The sequence below is a fragment of the Crocodylus porosus genome, unplaced genomic scaffold (assembly GCF_001723895.1).
Source record: "Crocodylus porosus isolate Cpor-Errol unplaced genomic scaffold, CroPor_comp1, whole genome shotgun sequence".
Taxonomy (NCBI): Eukaryota; Metazoa; Chordata; order Crocodylia; family Crocodylidae; genus Crocodylus; species Crocodylus porosus.
Window position 1 is genome coordinate 62854907 of NW_017728886.1, and position 20826 is coordinate 62875732.

General features: G+C 42.0%; 1 protein-coding gene across 2 annotated transcripts in view; it reads left to right on the forward strand.

Annotated features, from left to right (window-relative positions):
• The first annotated feature begins 410 nt into the window (after positions 1-410).
• Positions 411-20826, forward strand: part of GALNT15 (polypeptide N-acetylgalactosaminyltransferase 15) — a 36105-nt gene continuing 15689 nt past the window's right edge. The window contains exons 1-4 of one of the 2 annotated variants that reach the window (XM_019535550.1): positions 411-1519; positions 11704-11870; positions 13967-14171; positions 19680-19847. In XM_019535550.1, the coding sequence (XP_019391095.1) occupies positions 975-1519; positions 11704-11870; positions 13967-14171; positions 19680-19847 (1085 nt within the window). In that variant the 5' untranslated portion in view covers positions 411-974. Of the gene's footprint in view, positions 1520-11703; positions 11871-13966; positions 14172-19679; positions 19848-20826 lie in introns of those variants that run through there. The other variant, XM_019535560.1, reaches the window with a different exon arrangement.

The window sequence follows — 20826 nt, forward strand, 5'->3', positions numbered from 1 at the left end:
GACCATGCTGTGTCTGATTTCTGGATGAAGAAAAGACATCAGTCTCCAGTTGATAACAGCGTTCTTGTGAAGTGCCTAAAAATTCAAATATTACTACAGTAAAACTACTCCTACATTCTAGGTTCAAGTTGTTACTACACATATAAATCTGTTTCATAAATAACATGCATTCAACCCTGTCATCAATTCAAAAAACCCTTATGTATTATACAGGCTATTCCCAGCTCTTTAAATACATCTGACTCATAACAATGAGCTGGGCTTCTTGATTTGTTTTGCAAACTAGTATATTCCTCCTTATATTTTACTTTTAACAGTTTCTTGCAAAGTTTTCATTTGACAGGAAAAGAACAGTGAGGGCATTAGGACCAAGAGAAAGACGCACACATTGCTCTGTATTATGTCTGGCAAAGTGCTTCCTGACTGAGTGCTGTACTTACGTGTGAAAGAAAGTCAGGGACTGAGTAGTTCTCATCTGTTGATCTCAGTTAACTTGAAGCATCAAAAAGTGGGGAAGCTGTCAGAACTGCTTGCAAAGATAAGACATTTCACTCCAGCCCAGGCAGCAACTGGAAACTTTGCAGTGAAAGGAAATATTCTGGAAGGAAACTATAAAAATGGAATTTCTTTTTGTTTTTTCTTTCTTTAAGAAAGACCAAAGCTTAAATCATCTTTTAATGGGCTTTTTGGTCAACTAAACATATTCTTTTATAGACAATTTGGAATTCTGTATAATAAAGACTCGCCTTTATCTAACCGGATCTGTGTCCTCGTTCATGAGTAGGCATTTTCTATTTTGTCTGCAAACATAGGGAAAAAGCATGAAACGACATCAGTGAAATGTGAGGGGGGAAAACTCTCTTGGCAGGTAGTAGTAGCCAGTTCTTTGCTGCAAAGAAACCTGAGACCTTGGATATAAGAAACATCCAAGTGATATTTAACATGACCATCTGTATTGCTTTGTCACCAACAGTATGTTCTTGAGGAAGAGGTGCAGATATGGATCACGTAAGCTGCAGTTTCTCTTGTTGTTGCTGATGCTGGGGTTTTTGCTATTGATGGTTACAATGCTGAATCCACCACCCAGGGATCTGAACAAGGAGGGGACATCCCAACCAGTGAAGTTCACTCTCAGAGAAGGGTATCAGCTGGACTTTGCCGAGACCCAAGAGATGTTGGAGACTCAGGAGGAGAGACAGCAGTACTATCCTATGGAAGGGTTGTCACCTTTCATCTCCCTTCGGGAGGATGAACTGCTAGTGGCCATCGTGGCACCCACCATCAAAAGGAACCACAGCAGGACTAGGAAGGGATACCGAATGGTGAAGCAGCACAGTAAAAGGCATGAGGAAAGGATTGAGGTCAAGCTAAAAGAAGACCCAGAGTCTCTTCCCCTGCAGGATGGAGACTGGGATGATGGGGGTGAGCAATTGCTTGGCCTGGAAATTCACGGTTTCAATGAAGCGCTCAGTGAGCAGATCTCTCTGCGTAGGGAGCTGCCTGAGGTACGACATCCTTTGTAAGTAAAACATCCTAATTAATCCCTTAAAAGACACCCAATCCTTCCCTGTTGTTACCCTTAAGGAAGCCCTCCCTTGACCCCCCAACCCCTGATCCCTATTATATTGTCTCAATCAACTTGAAAGACCAGCCTTTACTATACCACCTTCCTATAGGGCAAAATGTATTCTGCCTAAAATCCTGTCCCTTTTACCACCTCCACGCAACAACCTCAGCGTCTGAAACAGGGTTATGCACTCTGATCAGCAAGACTTTTCCTAGTTAAAGCCAGCACACTCCTCCAGTCTCCTTAAATAATTTAGGGTAAAATAGTTTTTGTTTCTTTCCATTATAACATCCATTAAACCCTCTGGGGATTTTAGGAGAACAGCAGATTATATAACAAGAGCCAAGAGAGATACCTATCCTATTTTCTCCCCTTTTTATGAGTTGTAATTATATGAATCTCAGTTTTCTTGAAATGATACTCTCAGGTTTAAGTTGTCAAAAGCAAGAAGCTTTGAGTTTTTCCTCTTGAGAACTGTATGGAGGATAAAAAGACTTCAGGGAGTTACAGAAACTAGAGGGGGAAAAAAGAATGATTGGGTGCTCCCATCCAAACAGGGGGATAGGAACAAGTGCACAATGAACTAGCATACAAAAATTACTTAGTTTGCAGAATTTTCTCACTTTTTATGTGCCTTTTTTGATCATTTATTTTCATGGGTAGAGGAAACTGCTGTGTTTCACCCAGGTAGCCAACAAGATATGACACCAGATCTCAAAGTGTGATAGCACTTACTTACTGCCAAGCTTGTTTAATGAGGTCTATGGGGACCTCTGCTGGCGTATGTGAGAATGGAAAAATGTCGCAGACAGCTGCTTTATTTAGCAGGTGCCATGCTCAGTCAGGATGTGTTGTTGCATGTGAGCTACAGGCGTGACCAGTGTGTCATGAATGTGAACCACAAAAATGAACTAGGCAGTCTGGTGGATGCAAATAGTAGTCATATTAGTGGCTGTTTATGTTTCTTTTGTTAAATGACCTTGTATACTTTGACTCATGTACTTACTCCCCGTGTTCCACTCAGCTGAGCAGCTCTTTGTTTTCAAGGTTTTCCTGATGCACATTCTGCTCTGAGTTTTACTTGCTCAGTTTAGTCACATTCTTAATCATTTGAGGACTGAAATAAACTGAACAAGTTGGGCACAGTTCTGCACTGAGCTATGCATGACCCTTGCAATTCTCTGTAGGATATTGCTTGGAGCAGGTTTTGTTTGGCTAATCTGAGTCCAAAAGTACTAAACCCCTTGATTATTGACTATTTTTAGTGTCTACATTATGTCTAGGACACCAGGATTTGATCCCTATTCCTAGTGATATAAGGATATGATTTGCTGCATGTTCACAGGCTCTTAGGGCATAAAGGGATAATGTTTTTTATATTACATCTTCTTAAGTTGTGCATTCCATATCGATCTTGCTAACTTTGCAAGGTGAGCAGAGAGTAAAAGAAAATTTCTGGTCCTGCTTCTCCTGTCACCTTTTGTGTTGTTTGTTTATATTATAAGATCTTTCTATGCTAAGCATTCTTGATGCTCTCAAAGGACCACAGCATCAGAGCAGTTAAGATGTCTTCCTACAGCTCCAGAAACATGACTTCAAGCAGTGCTCTATATTTATGCTGATGGCAAGACCCAGTCAGCAAGTCCCTGGTCATTCAAACTAGGAGTCAGAAGGGCCAGATGTTATCCAATATTGGCTATGGAAACCATCATATGTTAACTGTGCTAGCCCAATGGGCTACTGTCACACTGCTGGGACATGAGAGGTCAGACCCAATATAAGAGCTGTGGTTTGGGGGCTGGGGAGGAGTGTCACACAACTAAGAAACGAGGCAAGGAATTGTAATGCTGAACAGAGCACTGCCTTAGTCCCTTTGAGAACCAAGGACTCCTAGTTAGATTCTACCTCACAAGTTTCCCAGGAGACATGGAAGAACTATGCCCATTTTACAGATAGGTAGCTGAGGAACAAAGTCAACTATGGGCTTGCCTATGCCCCTGCAGTAACAGGTCCTAGTAAGGAGAGGGTTGAGCAGGCCTTTTGCACTCAACTCCACTAACATACTCAAGCCCTGAAAGTTTGCAAGTGAGGCTCTCTTGGGCTTATCCCCAGCAGCCACTCTTGAGTTCCTTGTCTCCAGCAGGCCTAAGAGTGGCTTCTGTGGACATAAGCCCATAGCACCTTACTGTGAATGTACAGGTCTGGAGGGAATCAATTTGGTCAGGTAAGCAGGGTGTAGATAGGATATATTCAACCCCATCCTTGCCTGGACCCACTGCTGCAACAGTATGGGAAGTCCTATTGGGCAAGCTGAGATTTAGTGATCTAGTTAATCTGTGCATCAAGTTACTCCTTGTGCTAGATTCTACCTGGTTCTTAAACAGCTGTGCCATGGGAAGATGGAGCATATTGACATCCCTTCCTGCATGGTTCAGTTAACTGTGATTCTTTCAGTAGGTGGGAGTTCAGGAATTGTTCTGGGGACACACAACATCTGCAAATGAGCAGAGAAGGCAAGAGAGAACAGGTGGATCTCTGCTGCTTCCAAACTAGCTGACAACGTTGGGAAGCATAATGGCATAGAGCAGTCTGTAGGCCCCGGAGAAGTAGCTTGGCTCTCTGAAGAAGAGTCTCTCTCTGGCACCACCCCAGCATGCCATCAAAGAATGATCTCACCCTAAGCAAGCAATAAATCTCACACAACATTTTTAGGGTCAATTCCCATAGCCAGAGAGAGGTGTCAGGCCTGAACAAAAGATAAAGAAGTGGGGGTTGTAACAGGGCCCCACTCCAGGGGTGGCTGTGATGCCCCTGGAGCCCAGGTTACCTTAATTTCCTTTGGGCAAGCCTCCCTTCCTCTCACTTGTTACACTTTGATGTAATTATGCTTTTAGAAAAAGGGAAGCTGCCCCAGGGCACCTCAGGCAAGATCTCGTGCTCGTGAGCAGATATCTGTGCTCATTGCATTAAGGGCTAATTATGTGGCCTCCTCATCTCCCCTTTTAGCCATGCCCAAGCCTCACAGATGTTATCAATCACTGGGCATTAACCCCATTGTCTAGTCCAGTCCAGTCCCTCTCATCTATGGGCCTTCAGCCCCATTGTCAACTCTAGTCAACATGGGCCTCTAAACCTGGAACAGTCTCCACCGCTGTTGGGACTTCCACCCCCAGTGCCGTTAGCCATCCCGGCCCCTCTTGGGCTCAGGCCTCTACCTAGAACAATTTCTACTTTTCTAGGGCTTAGGCTCTCATTCCCTGGCCTTTGGGGGGCTCAGACCTTTGTCTCTTCCAACAGACTCCACCCTTCACAGGGTGCAGGCTCCCTGGCCCTGCTTGTTCTTGCCCCTTGTGGCTACAGGCTCCCTGGCCCTGGCCCCAGTTTGATTCTCTCCCTCATCAAGTCCAGTTCACTGCACCCCTTCTTGGGTGCAGGTCCTCTGGCTTTAACTGACTGTAGCACTACTCCTCCGCCTTAGCCCCTATTCCTCAGGCCCTAATCCCACTCCCAAGGCAGTTGAAACCTCCACCACCCCTACAATCTCAATCACTAAACCACTGGTCTTGCCTACCCCATTTCAGGTGTTAGTCAAGAGCTCTTCTCTTCATAGCTTTCAGATCAGACTGCCTGCCCAGCTCAGGCTCTGAGCTTATATCCTGCAAGCCCAGCCCCTTTTGGGTCACATGGCTCCCTTGATTGCCTCACAGCCTGTCTTCCCTTAAAATAGCATGAGCACCAAGCTCCCTGCTACAGGGATATTTGCCAGAGTTACTAAGTAGTTTTGGAGGAAAAAAAACTTTTAAAAATAAGTTAATAAATGTCTGGAGTCATGCTGTAGCTATGATGGTCCATAAATTGTGTGACAGACAAGGATTTCTTAGGGTGATATCTTTTATTGGAACGACTGTGTAGTTGGTCAACTTTTTATAACTTGACATATTATTCTACAAGCTACTATACTTCTGGTCAAGCTCTTTGGTTATGCACTGCTTAAAATGAGGCAGTGAGACTTTGTTTTGCAGCCTCTGATGTGACACAAAAACTATTACTTCAAATGGACAACTTAACAACCAACCAGTATTAGCCACTGGGGGCTTCTATACTCTTACAGTGAGGCTGCTCCAAAGTGCTGTAATTCCAGCAAGTTGGAGCAGATTTGGTTAACTGAGACTGCTGGAACGTGGAAATTACCATGCTTCAGCAGACTCCAGCATCATATGTATCTGTGTCCCCATGTTGAAAAATGACAGTGGGACACTTTGAACTAAAGCTTGTCAAACAAGCTTTAGTTAAAAGTGCTTCACTACCATTTTTCAGTGCAGGGATGCTGATACATGTGACATACTGGGCACTTTTAATTAGCGTGGCTCTTGGGGATGCACTAATTAAAGTGTTGTTCCCCCTTACCTCTCAGAGCACATCTATAAATGCCCTGGTTGCCACTGTTAGCCAATCCTAAACTGAGTCAGACTCAAGCTGTGGTCCTAGAGTTCTGCAAGGAGTTCCTTGTCTGGCTACTTGCAGTCCTATGAGCCATCAATGACACAGCTCAAGATGCACATTCAAATCCCAGTTCTAAACAGTCCCAAATTTTAGGGGTATTTAGATCCAGATCAAAGCCTTGTCACGTGGACCTGCCTCTAGCCCATACCATTATTTCTAAATAGACCATAGATTTTTCCATCAAATAAATAAGCAGCTTCAGTTTAATTTCTAAGCCCAATTTATCACTGTGCTAGTCCATCCATATGCTGGCATAATAACCACATTTATCTCAATGGAGTTACTGTGATGTAAAAGTAAAGCAGTGATGTGAAACAGGGTGAATTAGGCCTTCCATATTTACAAACAAAATCAGCTAGAAGTGTCTTAGAGAAGACTTTTTGTTGCATCCTATCTGAGGCTCTGAAATCAGATGTTGCATCCTCTTTAGGGCAGAGACCACATCCACTTATCATAAGACACCTGGAACACTCTTGGATACAGCGAAATAATAGTGACGAGACTTCGCTCCCATATTTTTCACCTGTAAGTCAGCCATTAAAAAGAATGGCATATGCATAAGCACAGTCTGATATTCTTAAACATGATGTCCCTCAGGGCTGAAAGTAAATGGCTGAGTTGTTTTTTGCATTAAAGCAATAAAGAGTTTAACAGTTCATTTTTAAAGACTTCAAAACTTGAACACAATATAAACAAGAGCCTAAAAATTCAGCTATAGCCTGTCCCTCACTTCCTGTTCTGTGGTCCAGGATCAGTCCTACTTTCCAACCTGGAGTATGACTCCTTCAATCTCTCCAAAGCCCACATCTTTATACAGAAAGAGCTGTTCCACACAACAATTGTGATGGAAAAAGACAGACTCTAACATCATTACTAGCAATAGAGGCAAGAGATGATGAAAATGACCTGCTCCATCAGTTGTTAACTGAAGACCCAAATCGATGGAGGCTGAAGAGGTTTAGAAGTTGTAAACCATTTACATGAAGCCCATAAGCTCCTGGAAGAGATCTGGGATGCTGAACCAAACCTATGGGCAGCAGCAAAGTGGGCCAACCATTGAGAAAAATCAGACCTTTTCCTACAGCATTTTATACCAATGCCAAACATGTCCCTCATTGGGCATGATCTTGACAGAGAAGTATGGGTCAAGATGAACAGACAGAGATCTGGATACAGATACTTCAAATCAACACTGTACAAGATAAGCATCTTGGACAGCCCCCTGCGTGAATGTGGAGTCCTATAAACCAGCATTTCTCAACCAGTGGGTCGTGACCCAAAAGTGAGTCACAAGAATATTTGAAAGGGTTGCGAAGAAGTCCCCAAAACCCCCATGAAAGTACAGGTTTCCCGTTGCAGACTGGCAGCATTCCAGCCTGCAAGAGCTGCTTGAGATGATTGGAAGTAGCAGGCGCATGTGCATCTGCATGCACAGATGCACGTGGCCAGCATACAGTGGGGCTGAGTTGTGAGACCAACCCCTGCCATTGTACAAAGGTAAATGTATGGGGAGCAGGAGATGGAAGTCCAGGGGCTGTCTAGAGGGCTGGGGTGTGTGTATGTGGGTGTGGGTGTGTGCATGTATGCACACGTGTGTGCATGTATGTGCATGTGTGCTGAGGATGGTGGCCAGATGTGGGGCTGTGGCAGTGCAGGGGAGCAGCAAGGAGAAGGTGCCTGCCTGGCCCTTCAGCACAGGAAGGAGGTGGGAGAACTTCTTTGCAGTGGGGAGCTACATGCCTGTGTGGGCAGCATGGGGCTCATATCCATACACACAGGGGCCTGCACTCACTGCTCACACTCTGGGCCAAGTGGGATGGGGCAGCTGCGGTGGAGGGGGAGCAAGGGACTGTGGATTTGGAGTGAGGGGCACCAGCATAGCCTGGGGGGCAGGGAGCTGTGGCTTGGGGGTGAGTCATGCTGGCAAGGAACTTAGGGTTAGGCCCCAGCAGGACCAAATGGGTCCTGGAACAAAAAAGATTGAGACCCACTGCTGTAAATAACACAGCGTTTAATTGTAAGCTGCAATCTTCACAAATGCCCAGACGGGGCAGATGAAATCTGCATATGGAGTGAAAATACCAGACAGTGGATCATAGATTTGGGAGTTGATATCTGATGTCATATGAAAGAAGAAATAAAAAGGATTGTTCAGGTACACTATGAACCCTTCCAGGAGTCAATGGGCTTGAATCAAGCCTGACACTTTGACTTTCAGTCATGGGTCTGTCCAGAAATCACTGTTGGGCTTAAGCGTTTAACAGTGTATGCATTTAGACAAATGCAAATGTATACAATCTCTAAAAGGTTTTCATTTACATGACAAAACTACAACACTCCCAACACATAAGTACTGCTGGGAACTGAATCTCAATGAGGGAGTTTTCTTAAGATGAATGGGAGTCCCCTTTGGCCGTTGCTTTTGCCTTCTTGGAATATATGTGTAGCACTTCCCACTATTTATATCGGTTCATCCTTCTTCATATCCCACAGTGATGACTTCTACTTGTTCAAAAAGTTCAGCCTGTTTTGGGCCCCTTCTGCCCCAAACTATGTAGAACAAGTTTTTTTGGTCAAAGAGCCCTTCTCATCTAACTGAAAACTGTTTATGATTTTCTTCTTTTCCAATCTCCATGGCAACAGAGTGCCTACCATCTGGTTTATGTATTTTACCACAGTCTTTTTTCAGTCCTTTTCCATTCAGGACCCCAACCCCCCTCAAAAAAATCCCCAGCATCAGTTTCTTACCCTGACCATAGCTCTAGCAGCAAAGCATTACGGGACTGTGATAAGAAACCAACTGGCTATAGCAGTACTGGTTGCTCCTGGTTGGAGGCTGCATTGGTTCTTCGGTTTTCTTACGCTACTTCTGGGTACAGTTGTTAAACCTAATTTTTCTGCTTGGAAACAGAAGTTCCTGTTGTCAAGACACAAAGCTTACCTTTATCTCCACTTTTCTGGAAAGACAGGAGAACTCTCCCGCCACTATTATTGCTTATCATAACAACTCATGATAGAGGATTGCCAAACAAGGAAAATGCATAGTATTCAATGGATTAAAATAATATAAAAACTGACTATGCCAAGGGAAATGTATTTAAAATGTACCTTTTTATCAAGATATTTTTCCATGCCAAGTTATGTGTACCCAGAAACGAGACTAGAGCCTGGAGTACCTAGAAACTTCTGTGTTTGCACATCGCTAAGCGTGACAAGAGTGCCAGTCCATGACCGGCTCCTCTATGTACCATGATAATAACATGGCATTTTTTCATCCATTCCTGTTCCAGCTGAAGCAGATTAGTGTCTAAATGGCTTTATTACTGTTGCAAGCTTTCAAGTCTTAATATATGCTAATTTGGGATAAGGATAAATGCACAAATTATAGAGTTAAAAGCAGGCAGGAACGTACTGCACATGAGCAGTTCCAACGTAACTGTGAGAGCTAAACTTCAGCAACTTGGCCCTCAGTGAAAGACGTTTAGTTTTCGTAAACTGCAGGTTAAAAGCAGGCACATGTACAGTTACTCCAGAACAGCTGACATCCAGTAAGTCCATGCAGCCTTTCAACTCACTGCAATTTGTTCGTCTATACCCTTACATGACAGCACAAAGATAATTAAACAAAGCTGAGCCAAATTCATTCCACTGCCTTTAATGAAATCACTCCCCAGATGCATTTGGCCCAATGACTAGCCTTGTTACTAAAGCAGCACATAAGGTGCTAGAACTACATAATTTCCACAGGATCATTATTTAAAGCTGTAGCATATCCATCGAGAGTTTTTTCCTATTACAAATTAAATTATCAGGGCAAAATAAATGAAGTCTACCTGGAAAATTGAACACAGGACAATTTTTTATACTCGTGAGAGACAGATGCATAAGTGAATTTCATGCCTGTAAAAAGTGTTTGTAAAACCTGCATTCATGTTGGACAACTGTGCTTCCAGACTGTGTGTGAAATCATCTGCTTACTAACCAAAGCCAGCTTGTGTGCAAAGAACACTATTGTCTGTGCATCCATTGAACTCATTGGAAATGTGGACTGCTAGTTATATCTCTCAAACCAAAGTCTCACAAGAGCTCCTAACATCATTTGTGATCCCAGCATATCCTGAGTTGCATGAAGACATAACCCCTTTAGCCACACAACAGCTATTAAATGTAATGGAAATAAATTCCATGAATGAAGTCCTAGTCTAATTGCTATCAATGGCAAGACTCTCACTGCTGTCAAAAGAATAAGGGCTGCTGTCTGTGACAATTATAAGCATTACAATATCCAATCAAAACAGTGATGCATCTACTTAGATGCCCTGTTCCTAATGGTAACCAGTGCCAGTAAAGGAAAGAACAAGAAATCCTATACCGAGTAGTTAAGAACTAACCTGCCCATTAAGGATGTCCCATCCATCAGTGATTAGCTCAGGCTTGAAGCATGAGAGCATACATCCTTTTCAGGAAAATATATGCTGCTTCATGCAACTATATTTGTTTTCATTATTTATAAAAACATTAATCTCTTTTGAATCCTAATAAGCTCTTGGTTTCAATAATATCCAATGAAATTTGTTCCACAGGCCTATTATATGCATACATAGAAGTAATTCATGAATAAGTTTAATAAGTTCTTGTTTTCCAGTTCCTTCAGCTGTTTGTTCCCTTGTTTTTGTCTGTGAAAAATAGGAGCACCTGACTGGTCTGCTGTGTCCTATTCATTAACTTGCTCTGTATCATTCATTCATTAATTTGCATGGCTCTTCCATGTCCTCCCTTATTTGCCTAATCCCTCAGCGAGACACTCCAATCCCTTTAGCATTGCTTTACATGCTCCCAATCCTTTATGTTACTTATCTCACCCAATCCTTTATGTTACTTATCTCAGCTCCTTTCAGGTCTGCCTTTCTGAGGCAGGGTGGCCAGAACCAGACAGTATTCAAGATGAGGGTAAAGCATTGGCATATATATAATGGCTTCATAATATTTTCACTTTGTTTTTTACTCCAGGCCTGTCCAACTAAAGGTCCATGAACTACACGAGCCCACAAGGGGTTAATTTGCAGGCCCTGAGCTCCAACACCCTCCCTCCTTCACTTCAGCTGAAAAACAGCTGAGATTTCCAGATTCCCCCACCCTCCTCTGGCTTCCACTTCCAGGCTGGAGCCTGCAGCCCTGATCACCTGCACCACCTGATGCAGCAAGGAAATTTGTAGCTGGGGACATGAGGGTGAGGCCAGGACATCTGCAGGTGCAGTGCAGCACCAAGAGGTCATCTGCCTCTGTGCAGTGTAATGGGAGGATGTGCTGGCAGCAGGAGGACAAACCATACAGTATGCAGCCTGGAGGGCCTGAGGCTCACTAGTGCTGCCTGCATGGTATGCTACCCCTACGGATGTAGCCTGCATTGTGTGGCCCCTGGGTGCTTAGAAGTTGGAGAACCCTGCTCTACTCCATTCATTAGATATCTTAAATGCTATTTGTATCACTGCATATTGAGCAACAATCACGAGTGACATCAGTGACCATCAATTTAAGAGTAAATTCTGACTTTTATTCTCAGAGAAATGCTAAGAAGGAAGAAGCCACTGTGGAACCTACACAGTGTGCCTCTTCCATTCTGTCTAACCCAGGTGTCTGCAGCAGGAGCATGGTCCCAATCTTCCTACAGCTAGTGTTATCATCTGCTTCCATGATGAAGCGTGGTCTACCCTCCTGAGAACTGTGCACAGTGTTAAAGACACAGCCCCACAGGCCTCTCTCAAGGAGATCATCCTTGTCGATGACCTCAGCCAACGAGGTAACTTCTTATTTTTTTTCTCCCTCTAAGCTCTGTATTTAAAGCTGTTTGAAGGAACCTGTATTCCTGCATGAACTGAGGGTGGGAGATTAGAACTTGAAACACTCTACTAGAGCAAGCAACATATAGAGCTGAACTTGACAAATTTTACTTTTCCTGCCCTAAAATTTACCTGCTAAATCTGAACTATCTATTTTTTCCTTGTCATTTCCAAAAATTCTAGAGCTTTTCATTTAAAATGAGGTCACGGTACACAAATCTTAAGCATTTCACTGGAACAGACTCATTATGATGATTTGCAGACTTGGACCTTGGCTGTAACGTTGAGAGAAAAGCTCTACATTGCTGAAGCAATCACAGGCTCTTGGACCAGTTGTCTTCTGTGAACACCTGTAGGGAGGGATTCCCTCTGAACCTGACCCTGTGTGTTGCTGAATATCCCGCAAGGTGTTCAGTGCTTTCAGTTGTCACGAGGAACAGTGGGAGATGAGGTGATTCAGCTTCTCATAGAAATTGCTCAGCATCTTACAAAAGTGGTCCTTATGACATCAGCTCTGTTGTGGGTATTGTGGAGACATTTCCCTTTAACTTTGAGATTTCCAGATAGCTTTGTCAGTAGAAACTGCAACTCTGTTCTACTTCTAGATATGAAACATTTCCAAGTGTTTCTTTTGCCTCAAAAATATTTCAGGCATTAACCTATAGGAATTGAGGTGAGAGAAGTTCTTCACAAGCTACTAGCAATCTCTCTTGCTCTCTTTCTTGCTTGTAAAGTTTCTTTTATCTCATATTCTGGGCATTTGTAGAGGAGGCTTCCAGAACTGAACCAAAGAAATCTCCTGCTGTCTGATTTATCTATATATGTTTCTTTCCTTTGCATTTGAAAGGTCATCATTTTTGCCCTGTTATTCCTTTCAGATCATAGCTATGACAGCTGAATCTGCTGATGTTTGGTTTTCTTTAGCATTTGATGACTGCCTCTGAACACTGGCAGTGTTTGTTTTTAAAGGTGATAAGCTTATTTGGGGGCCAGAGGGAGAGTCAGGTCAGAAATGAAGAGCTCCTTTGGGGGTCCTCATACGCAAAATTTTTGGGTATGGTGCCAAGCTGTAAGAAGTCCCTGTGATCTGTGGTTTAAGAAATATATAGTCAAAATCAGGGGACAAACCAGACACTTAGTGGAGTTGATTTTAGTAGAAGTTGGGCTTTTCTATTTTCCACCAAATCAGTAAAATACGTGGAAATATTCTCTTTTTGGATTTGAGCAGATGCGGGTACATCTAGTCAATCAAATTACAGTACACAGACACACAGAAAAAAAGACCTTGAGTTGAACATTTATTTTAACCCAGGCAACACACTAGATGCAACCAGTGCTAGCTATAGAAAGACTAGCTGAATATAGTCTTTCTATATTCAGGTTAACTGGCACATCCCCAGTCGAAGCCCCAACCTTGGCTACAGCCAGCACCCAATGCTTCTGAAGAAAGGGGGTGGGAATGGGGAGGGGGTATAGCAGCAGGAAGCATTGGAGACATGTAGGGGGTGTATGTGCACCCCCTGGAAAAGCCAGCTGCAAAACCAGAAGCGCTGGTGGAAATGCACCTCCAGTTTTGCTGCTGGTGATTTTGGGTTCAGCGATTGGCCACTAGGGGACCACCTCCCCTCCACAGTTGGTGATCTAGTCCTCACCAGCTTGGGAAGTACCAGTCGCCCATGGCAGGAAGGGAAAAAAATCTGTGTAACAACCAGCAGAGCCCAAAAGATAAAAACATGGCTACAAGTTTAGTTTTCATACAATAAGAATGCAGGCATGTGTCTTGAATGCAATCTCTGTTCCCCCCTCCTCCATACCCAGAATTGCAATCCAGAAATGTTTGATTGACTGTAGATGAATGGAGAATGATGTTCTGCTCCCTTCCCTCTGTTGCACTGCTGGGTAAGATAAATGCAAGGTTTGTCCCAAACCATCTTACCAACAAGCTGATGATGTGATCTACCACAAACTGATCGAGTAGGGCTTTTAGGGGAGGACAGTAACAGCCTGACTGTTCCAAACAGAGCTAAAATCTATGTGACCATTATATTTTTTGCAGGACACCTGAAGTCAGCCCTGAGTGAATACATCTCTAAACTGGATGGCGTAAAATTGATCAGGAGCAACAAGAGGCTAGGAGTCATCCAGGGTCGTATGTTGGGAGCTGCCCGGGCCACAGGGGATGTGCTGATCTTCATGGACTCCCACTGTGAGTGTCACAAAGGCTGGTTAGAACCCCTGTTGGCCAGACTGGCCAGTGACAGGTAAATACCCCTTTGGATATTATACAAGGAGTTTATATTCCTATTAGAAGGGGATGCATCACCAAGAAGAACTGGGATCTTTGAGCTAACTATACGGTTTGCAATGCTCAGATATACGTTAATTCTTCATACAAAGACAGTAAACATTCTGCCTTTGGTCTTCTATGGGTTTTGTTCTTATTTTTAGCCATGCTGATTTGTTTGTATTCTGTGCACCTTAATCTGAAATCAGAGAACTAACTAGATTATGCTATTGATAACATTCACTACACCCTCTTTGCTTCTAAGATTGTTAGTTTGAATCCAGCCTGTGTTGATAATCTTTAAAATGTGTTGACATAAGACTGCTGCTCAGTGCTGATGTTATATGAACAGATACACTTGGAGAAGTCACTTATTGACAAAACATCCATCAGAGAAACCAGTGTAAGTAGCCTCAGGTGCAGATGGCTGACTGAGACCACAGAGGTATTCTAGCTGTCTGATGTGCCTTTCATTTGAAACAGCACTGTTTTTCCAATCAGCTATGGAGACTGTGGCTGTGCTCCAGGTGAGTGGAGACACAGCATCTTTTAAAGTAAAAGCCATAGCAATTAACTGGGATCCTTGTCCTTAATTTAGTAACCTCCTGCAAATTAAGTGGGTTGCAACCATCCCAATAAAAAGAAAACATTTGGGTTCAGCTGTCTTGACACTATCTAGCAAAGAGCTTAAGTTTATGTTTAACTTCAAGCTCCTAAATGTTACCTCCACTTAAAGGAACTAGTCACATGTTTGAAATTAAGCCCATGCTTAAGTGCTTCATTACACCATGGCTTTGACATTTTTTGATTAGTGCATTTTCCTTCTAATCCTACCAACCCTGTCTAATGTAAAGCTTTGGGTAGGAATATTTTATTTAGGACTTCAAGCCTGCAAGACAATTTCACTTGAAATGCAATATGCTCAGGAGAAGCCCAGAAGCAGGCTTGAGCCCTCAGTACTTGCCCAAACTTTGGGCCTAGGCTCAAATATTGTCTGAATTCCTGACTCATCCCACTATTGCAGGATAGAACCTACCATGAAAGGGTACAAAGGAAACAGTAACATTTTAATGTTTGTTTTCATTACTCTTTCTTATTTAAACAATCTGTTCCCTTCCCAGCAATGTACAATATAAATCAATTCAAGGCTCTTTTGAAAGTAGTCTATATAACACTTAAAAGCAAATGAGTCAATTAACTCTTCCTTTTTGTCCTATTACTCATTTTGTTAAAAGAAAAGAACACAATGTTCAGAACTCCTGTAAAGGGTCATGGGAAGATATTTAATTTGCAACTGTATTTGGTTCAGAAATCCCCAAACAGGAAATTATGTGCATTTGGGTTTGTTTTTTTTCACGGAATTGTAACCTTCTGCAGATCTTGTGCTCTCCAAGTATTTGAAATATTCACAAATTAATAATACTGAAGTCAGATGGTTCAAAAAGCATTGCTGCCAGTTGTATTTGAGTTTCCTGTTTTTTTCTTTCTTTGGATTCCGCAGAGTAAAATTAGCAGTTGTTTGCCAGTGTGAGTGTTTCATTTCAAAGTGCCGAGAGGTTACTGACTTTCTGCCAGTTACCAAGTTAAGGACAAAAGGAATTACAAGTAACCTCTTCCAACTTTCAATTCCCTTCTGCTGAAAATTTGCATTTATAACCACACAAGTATTAAATCCATCATGAACATGTAGAAAACAGATGTTTTAGAAAGGACACCTTTATGCCCCCAAAAAGATAAGGCAACATTTGATTAAAAGAAAAATAGGCTATCAAGTACTGAATGTAAGCTGCTAGAATTCCTTTACATGTGATCAGAAGGAGTCTCTAACAACCTGAAGTTCTATCATACAAATCCTCACTTCCACATTAGCTTAGCTCCATTGGTTTCACCAGAGCAATGCAAAGTTACACCAGCTGGGAACTAGCTTCTGTGATCCTAAAAGACATGTAAGATGTGGGGAATTTTTTTTTAATACAATTCATTTGTAAAAACAGATTCCATTTGCCTTTTTTTTTTCACTAGAAGATAAGGCAAAGAAGAATATGGCATAAGCAACTATTTTCCTTGTTAAACTTTGTATGCATTGCTTAAGCAAAAAATACTTTATTTAAACTTTCTTGGGTTACTTTTATATCAGTCCTTCCAGTGTTTAAAATGTATGCTAAGAGAAAGTGGCCACAGAACTCTGAAAGTGAAAAACGTTCAGGACCCGGGGGGGGGTTACGGGGCATATATGTTTAGACTGGCTACCTGGCTTTGCTTCTGGTTTCCTGATTTGCTAAGCCCATTCCACGTGGGGCAGAGATTGCTTCCAAAACATCAAGGTGTTTTTACACATTACCGGGGGGGGGGCTTTAATTAAAGCAGGTTTGAGAGCCACTCTAATTAAAGTCTCCACAGTATTTTGTGTATCGGTGTCCCCATGCTTAAAAATGGTGGCAGGGGTGTTTTAGCTAAAGCTTGTCAAATGAGTTTTAGTTAAAGTGCCCCTGTTGCCATTTTGAAATGTCTGAACCTTGATATATGAGATGTGGCTGGCTGAAACGCGTTAATTAGCAGGTCATTGAGTCTGCTCCAACATGCTGTAATTACAGGGCATCAGAGCAGCCCCTCACATGTGTATAGGCACCCCAAAAGAACAGACACAATATAGTAAAGAGAAACAAACAACATAATGCATGAACTAGATTCCAACAAACACTGATGGCTGTAGTGCTTACGGTCATGTGAGCAAGCCCAGGAAGTAAAAACTGCTGTTGAAAGTTTGAGCTGTGATATTAGCAATGTAAGAAACAAATTCAGAAAAAAAGATAAGATTTAAGTTAATGGGAGAACATCACAACCTCAGATCCAGAATTTTATCAGTTATTCAAGAGTGATTCCAGACTATATCTTACTGCATTTGTTTTAGTTATTCTGGATTTACACAAGTGTTAGCCAAAACCTGGCCTCAGAGTCAAAATTTTCTTAATATAAATAACTCTCTACATAACTCCTTGTCCTAATTTGTATCACTCTAGAGAAAATGACATCTTGCTGTAAAATAAACTTCATCCCAGCAGTCAAGCTATCAATTTTATCTGCATAAAATATCATAGACTATAGGCAATAAACTGGAGTGTGTTTATCCAGGAGCAGTAAAATGACTTCTAGAAAGTCTGGCTTAAAGTATAATCATCCATCATATTTTTGAGCAGGCAGCTATAAGATTTGAGGTATGTACGCTGAAAGGTACTGGATGTACCCTGGAAGTAACTTGTGTTGTTGCTTGCCATGGATATTATAGTTATATTGACTTCGTGATGTTTTCCAGGTTTTGAATTTTTGGTCATAGAGAATCTCTTTTATTTTTAATTTTCATCTGGCTTTTCCTCAGTAATAAAGCAAAGAAACACCGGGTTCAGCCAGTCAAAAACCAAGCAAATCCATGAGCATGTTCTCTTCAATTTTAGCACCTTCCTGAAGAAACTGGTAACATCTCCTGCCTCTCTCCCATACCTTTCCTTGGTGTTCACAGTCAGAGAAAAAGGTTGCATTTAGCTTTTATTGGAAAACCCGTCTGTTTTGGTGCAAATTGGATGCTGCTGTTATGAATACAGAGAAATCTCTCAGGATATCATTGGGGATGATGGGTTCAAATGAGAATGGTAGGATTCCAAAACTGCCATCAGGTTTGGGATTCCTTTATGTGATAGGTGTTTGACATATATATAGTATTATGCTATTGTTTCAGAATAAATGAGCCCTGAGCCCTTGCCCCTCGTTAACCCTGTTGCAGCTGATTGATATCTGAAGCATGGCAGAGAGCTGCTATGACTTAATATGTTCAATTACTAATGTTATAATTGGCCATACAAGAATTTAACCTGTTTATAAATGTTGTCCCTGTCTCCAGGAACCCCTGTAATAATGAGTCTCATGGGCTGATTTAGTCCTGTGTGAAGGTATTTCCTCCTATTTGGTTTAAGCTGACCTGCATCTAACATATCAGCTGCCTCTTACAGTGGAACAAGGGAGAAAGTGAGAAGTTTTAACTGTAACTGTACTCTTCAATTCCCCTCTAACCACTGAAGATCAATGGCTAGCTTTTCTCTGCATGTTTCTAAAATCCTTTCTTATGGAGTGACAGCTGTGATAAACAAAGGACCAAGTCCCTGCCCACTTTCATTGCAAACCATTACTATGGTGATTTTAAAACTGCAGGGAAAATATGCCCAGGTCATATAACCATCACACGAAGTTGCCAGCTTTCACAGCTGGCACCTGTTTTTCTTTTAGTGCCAAGCCAAAGCAAAAAAACCCTGATTCTTGAAGACTTCTGTGATGGCCCTCCCCTATTGGCTGCAGTATGTTGAAATCCTCTCTCTCTCTCAAGACTGATCTCTTGAGACATAAATCTTTGAAAGAGGAGGCACTTGAAGTTTCTTATGCAAAACATTCTGATTTCTACAGAAAAGGGTCAGTTTCTTCTCTCAGGGTTTATGTACACAGGGAGTAATTATGTAACAGATATCTCATAATAACTCTCTATGTGGACTCCCTCCGTAAGAGTGACATTGTCAGGTGTAGTTTAATCCACAATAGTTATTTCAGCTTTCTTCCAGAATAAGTTTTGCTATGTAAACAGGCCCTGTAAAGATTATTTCCAAATGTGATATATTAGGAAACTAAGACAGGGTTCATACCTTTTGTGTTTGTTCTATTCCTATGTACCTGTTATTTCAGGATGACATACAGTACATTGTTAAACATCATGAAGTTTCTGAAATTAAAGAATAGTTCTATTCAAGTATGTCCAAATTTTACTGGGGGTTAGAAACCAAGACTATATGCAACCACTGTAACATAGAATAAGGATAAGAATACTATATATTATACACTTGTGTTTTCAATTTGAACACAGATAAAAAAACAGCTCTCTCCCAACAACCTCTTGGTAGAAAATGAAAAGTAAAATACTCCTCCTAAATTCCACTCTGCAAGATTAAGTCTGCTCTTTGTCGCACCTGTTGTGCAACCCTGTTGACACCATTAAGGGTCCAAAGTTGTTAAAACAGAATTTGACCCTTTATTGATGCATATCAGAAGGCAGAATATTGATCAGACTGTCAGCTGGTTTTGAAGATTCAGAGCAACTACAGGGGATTATCATTTTGTTCCCTGTTTGAACAATTCAGGATTGGAGCTTGTAGGTGGCAGTGCAGTATATAAAGTAGGAGGGTACATTTTGATGGCGCACCTGAAGTAAGGTCTTGGATAATGTTGAAATGATGATGATTGATGTGTTCCAGTTTACTCACTATAAGCTCAATTTTCCAACATGCGAAACAGCCTCAACTCCCATCAGCAGTAGAATTGTGGCCACTCAGCACTCCACAGGAGTGCTTGGCACTGTGTATGATTAAACTCCAAAACAAAAGGTTTACTTGTACACTGTCGGCTTGATCCCTAACTTAACCTTTAAAAGAAAAAAAATTCTTTTCAGAAATCGAATCATCTCTCCCATCATTGATGTCATAGACTGGAAGACATTTCAGTATTATCACTCTGTGGACCTGCGACGAGGTGTTTTTGATTGGAAATTAGATTTTCACTGGGAGTCGCTGCCAGAGCATGAAGAGAAGGTACGCCAGTCTCCCATCAGCCCCATCAGGTAACAGTTCATTAGCCACTATGCTTACTGTCACCTTGGCACCATGGTCATGGAATCTAGCACATCTGCCAGCTAGCTGCTAAGAGACAGGATTACATGAACTTTTTGGCTAATTATTTTTGAGGGGATAGGTTTATCAGTTTATATTGAGATTACAGGATCATTACATTTTAATTTATTAATATTATTACTAAACTGCAGTGGCATCTAGTTTGGAAAGTGCTTTCTAGAGATAAAGGCATAGGCATTATTCCAAATAATACAAGATATGGGTGGCAGGATGAAACATACAGAGTGACTAGGGTGACAGTAAACTCATCTTGTTCCTTACACACCCATTTGCCATTTCTGCCTGTGCATGTATGTGTAAATAACCTATTAAATTTCCCTCTCCTGGCCCTCACTCAATGATTCAGCTCCCCCTACTTTCTCTCGTAACAATCCTCAGTTTCAGTGTCAATAGTCCTCTCCACTGTATATGTGAGCAATTGAATCACATGATCAATAAGAGAAATAAAAAGTTGGTTTGCATGCCTTGACATGGAAGACGTGGTTCTACAGGGGGGATTCAAATGGGGGCAGTGACTTGATGGAATAGCTCGGGAATAAGATTTCACACGGAGTGGAAGAACATGTAGAAGTTGCTGGGGAAGGACAGCAGAGGAAGCCCATGGAGTGACAGAAATTTGCCAGGGAGCAGTCAGTGGCACAGGAACAAGAGCAGAAGAGCAGAATGCTGTGTTGAACCTGGGCAGGGGAGTAGCAGCACAGAGTTTACAATAGCAAAAGTGGCACAGACTGGGCAAAAATAGAGTGAGGAAGTTCAGCAACAGCATCAGTGACACAAGTAAGGGGTGAGCAGGGAGATAGAGAGGGACTGAGAGCATTATAGACACTAATAAACAGGAGGTCACAGAGGGCTGAGGAACCCTGGAAGGAGAGGCAGTGAAGGAGGAGAGGAAGTCAGCTTTTGAGAGAT